The 4,340-nt window shown below is 67.7% G+C and overlaps 1 protein-coding gene across 1 annotated transcript in view; it reads left to right on the top strand.

Annotated features, from left to right (window-relative positions):
- Positions 1-1,230: 1,230 nt before the first annotated feature.
- B4GALNT4 (beta-1,4-N-acetyl-galactosaminyl transferase 4) overlaps positions 1,231-4,340 on the top strand; it is a gene marked incomplete at its 5' end in the record, with an annotated part of 7,801 nt that continues 4,691 nt past the window's right edge. Inside the window, 9 exons of the mRNA XM_015562389.1 lie at positions 1,231-1,401; positions 1,597-1,692; positions 1,776-1,871; positions 1,954-2,044; positions 2,129-2,229; positions 2,415-2,482; positions 2,817-2,895; positions 3,904-3,970; positions 4,187-4,321. Coding sequence (XP_015417875.1) covers positions 1,231-1,401; positions 1,597-1,692; positions 1,776-1,871; positions 1,954-2,044; positions 2,129-2,229; positions 2,415-2,482; positions 2,817-2,895; positions 3,904-3,970; positions 4,187-4,321 — 904 coding nt within the window. The remainder of the gene's footprint in view (positions 1,402-1,596; positions 1,693-1,775; positions 1,872-1,953; positions 2,045-2,128; positions 2,230-2,414; positions 2,483-2,816; positions 2,896-3,903; positions 3,971-4,186; positions 4,322-4,340) is intronic.

Consider the following 4,340-nt stretch of genomic DNA (forward strand, 5'->3'; position numbering starts at 1 on the left):
CAGCTTCCTGCTCAGCCAGGGAGTCTAGCTCAGCAGAAGGGAGGGGTGGAGGCGTGGGAACCCCACTTCTGAGACCATGGAACCGGGTGGGCAGGAGCTGTTCAGGGTCCTGGACGATTACACCTCGGGCGGCACCTTCCAGGGCAGCGGCTGGACAGGCCCATCCTGACGGGCGTGTGGCCGTCACTCCCCCGGGAGGCTACCTTCCCGGGGTCCGCAGCCCATGCCCTGGGGGCCCGTGTGGACCTGGGCTGGGGCTGAGCCCTGCAGGGGACCCCGCTGCACCCCAAGGCCCACGGACGGCTTGGCGGGAGGGAGCCTCGGGCCAGGCTGTGGGATGGGCTGGGAGGCCCTGGGGGCTCACCTCGCGGCTGGATAGAGACGGGGTGAGGACCAGGGCGGCAGGTGCCACAGGGTCTCAGACGGGAGACCACAGGCGGCCACCTTCCCCAGAGACGGGGCCCGAGACGATTGTGTCCACACAGGAGTCCAGGGGGGTTGGACTGAGGGACGGGCATGGATGTGAAAGCCCAGGCTTGGCCCTGGAGCAGTGGGGGCTCCTGGGTCGGGGTCCCCGGGAGGTGCTCCAGGAGGGGCGGGGGGTCGGGATCGTGAAACTGGAGCCGTCCAGTCACACCTGGGCACGGTCCCCAGGGACAGTGTCCCTCCCGGGCCTCCCTGGCCTCGCACCCGCCAGCAGCCAGCCCAGCCCAGCGTGCCTGTCCCTCCGTGCCCAGGCTGGTGCCAGGCCTCTTTGGTCCCAGACCCCGCCGCAGGGGCAGCAGGTGGCATGGCCTCGGCTGGGGTGGCTTAGCCTCCAGGCAACCAGCTCCGGCACTAGCCAACCCCTGGCGCTCCGTTCTGGAAGGAGGCAGACCCAAGACATGCCAGCGCACGGGACAAGTGCTGAGGGCACAGGGCAGCCCTGGGGGTCTTCCTGGAGGTGGAGTCACAGATGAGGATGGCCAGATGGTGTGTGCGCACATACACCCTAGCATGTGCACACATGACTGCTCCCTCAGCTCAGCTGCCAAGGGGCTGGGAAGGCCAGGCAGAGGCTCTAGCACCCCCCCCCCACACACACACAGCGGGATGTGGGGAGAGGACCCAGTACTTGTCCCAATGAGGGGGGGGCGCGGCTGGTAGACAGGGGAGCGTCAGGGAGAAGGGGCCCCACAGGAGACACTGGCCTTCCTGCCCTGGCCCCGCCATGTGGGATGGGGTGCCTGACCCAGCGGCAGGGCTGTAGCCTTGGAGAAAGCCTGGGCCCTGGCCACGCCCCGTGTGCCCCCCACAGACGGTGAGAAGCTGAGCGGTGTGACGGACAGCCGGGGGGCCCGGGCTGCACTGTCCACGCAGAGGGCAGAGGACTCCAGCGAGAGTCGCGAGGAGGAGCAGGCGGTGAGCGGGGCCAGGGGCGAGCACCTGTGTTGTGCACACGGGACCCTGCGGCCACCGTGTGGGCTGTGTGCGTGGAGGGTGCGGCCCGGACGTGGGCACGCGTGGGCGTGGAGGCTGCACTCTGGGCCGTGCTGGGCAGGGGTGTGGTTATGGGACGTTTCCCAGCTCTGACCCTGTGCCCTTTCTCTCCTGTAGCCCAACAGCCAGGACCTGAACGCGCTGTTTTCTGGGGGAGCTGGAGGGCCGCCCCCCCTGAACTTCACACATCAAGCACCCCCCTGGCGGGAGGAGGTGAGCTCTGCAGCCTGCCTAGCCAGGGGGAGGGAAGGCTGGGGGGCGGTGTGGAAAGTAAGACCCCCTCCCCCCGCCCCCAGTACAAAGGGCAGGTGAACCTGCACGTGTTCGAGGACTGGTGCGGGGGCGCCGTGGGCCATCTGAGGAGGAACCTGCACTTCCCGCTGTTCCCTCACGTGAGTTGGGGGGGGGGTGCGGGGGACAGCTGGCTCCCGGGCGGGTTGAGGGGGCGCTGACATCAGAGCTCGCTGCCCCCAGACGCGCACCACCGTGAGGAAGCTGGCCGTGTCCCCCAAGTGGAAGAACTACGGACTCCGGATCTTCGGCTTCCTCCACCCGGCGAGAGATGGTGCGGGAGGCGGGCCAGGGGGCCGGGGCGTGAGGGGGGGCGACCCGAAGGCCCACAGCTCCTGAGCCCCGGCCTGTGCCCTAGGAGACGTCCAGTTCTCTGTGGCTTCCGACGACAACTCTGAGTTCTGGCTGAGCCCAAACGAGAGCCCGGCAGGTGCCCAGCTGGTGGCCTTTGTGGGCAAGGTACCCCCACTCCAGCCCTGGCCCCAGCCCTGCCCTCCATCCACACCTGCCTCTCCCCGCTGGGCTTCCTGTGGCCTCGTCCGTCTCCTCCAGCGTCTTAGGGACGGGGTGGGGTGGGACGGGGTGGGGATGGGGATGGTGGGGCTGGTGCTCCCATGGACCGGGTGACCCCCTCCACCCCCCAGACTGGCTCGGAGTGGACGGCGCCTGGAGAGTTCACCAAGTTCAGCTCCCAGACGTCCAAGCCCAGGCGGTGAGTGGCTAGGAGTGCGCGTGTGCATGTGTGCATGCGTGTGCATGAGGGTCTGGGTGACATCATGTGTGCATGTGTGTGCATGAGGGTCTGGGTGACATCACGTGTGCATGCATGTGCGTGAGGGTCTGGGTGACATCATGTGTGCATGAGGGCCTGGGTGACATCACGTGTGCATGCGTGTGCATGAGGGCCTGCGTGACATCACGCTGCATCCGGCTGCCCTGCACACCGCCATCCCCAAGGGGCAGGCCCGGAGCGCCGCCCCCGGGCTCCATCTGCCTGGGGTTCTTGGGGCGCAGCAGGCCTGGCCCCTGACTCCGCGTGTCCCCAGGCTCATGGCCTCCCGGAGGTACTACTTTGAGCTGCTGCACAAGCAGGACGACCAAGGCTCGGACCACGTGGAAGTGGGTGTGAGTGCGCCCCCCCCCCACCTCCCCTCCGACCACCATGCCCACCAAAGGGAAGATGCCTGTGGACTCCCAAGAGCTTCCTGTCTAGTTGGCATGGCAGCCACTTAGGGGCCTGGCAGGCAGCACTGCTGGGAGGCTGCCTGGAGGAGGTGGCCCATGCGTAGATGAGAGGTTCACAGGGAGACCCAGTGAGGGGAGGGTCCGGGGCGGGGTGCACCAGGAGCCCCCGGAGCATCCCGGACAGCCGCAAACCGCGGTGTGGAGAGAAGTGGGGGCTTGTGCGGGACCATGGGTCCCTGGTCTGGGGGTGGGGATGAAAGAGTGGCAGGACGCTGGCTGAGCATGACCTGAGTTGGGCCGCGTGTGACCTGCGTCGGGCTGAGTGTGACCTGAGTTGGGCCGGTGACCTGGTGGACCAGGGCGCCCCCCTCCCCAGCTCCGGGATGTCGCGGGTGTCTGGTGTATGTGGTGGGTGTCACCCAAGCTCAGCTCGGCTGAGACACAGGTTTGGGGTGACCTTGCAGAAGCTGGGGGGTGGGTAGTTGACAGGGCCCAGAGTGAGCTGGGAAGGGGAGAGGGCCCAGGACAGCCCCCAGGAACCCCAACTTGAGAGAAGTGGGGAGGGACAGGGTCTGCTAAGAAGACTGAGGAGCAGCTCCAGGAGAGGGGAGAGGGGGGCGAGCATGGCCCCCAGGAGAGCAGTGGCTGCAGGTGTGTGTGTGGGGGAACCATAGCCAGAGGTGAGGGAGCACTCTGGGTTTTAGGAAGGGCTTGAATGGGGCATGGGTGCCCTTAACTGTGCCAGGCCCCCAGTTTTCTGGGTCACCTGCAGCTTCCCTGCCCCTTCCCAGGACCCCTCGCCCATCCACCTCAGAGCTTCCTGCATCCTTGAAGGGGTGGCCCCCACTAGTTCCCCACTGCCCTGCCAGGGAAGCCCCATGCCTCACTGTCCAAGCCATGCTCCCCCCCACCCCACCCTCTGGCCCTGACCACCCTCTCCACCCCCAGTGGCGAGCCTTCCTGCCTGGCCTGAAGTTTGAGGTCATAGGCCCTGCTCACCTCTCCCTGTACACAGGTGCGAGTGGGTCTCTGGGGAGCCCGCGGGCTCCTGGGGGTGGTCCCTCTGGGGAGGGGTCGGGCTCCTGGTGGGTGGTCTCTGGGGAGGGGTCGGGCTCCTGGTGGGTGGTCTCTGGGGAGCCGGTGGGCTCCTGGTGGGTGGTCTCTCTGGGGTGGCCTCTAAGCAGGGAGGGGTGATGGGTTCTGGGGACCCCACACATCCCTCCGCCCCCAGATGAGTCCTCCCTGAAGATGGACCACGTGGCCCATGTCCCCCAGTCCCCAGCCAGCCACGTGGGGGGGCGCCTGCGGCCAGAGGAGCCCAGAGCCGACATGCTGAGGCCAGACCCCCGAGACACCTTCTTCCTCAGTGAGAGGGGGCCGTGGGG

Source organism: Myotis davidii, unplaced genomic scaffold (assembly GCF_000327345.1).
Source record: "Myotis davidii unplaced genomic scaffold, ASM32734v1 scaffold3578, whole genome shotgun sequence".
NCBI classification, from domain to species: domain Eukaryota; kingdom Metazoa; phylum Chordata; class Mammalia; order Chiroptera; family Vespertilionidae; genus Myotis; species Myotis davidii.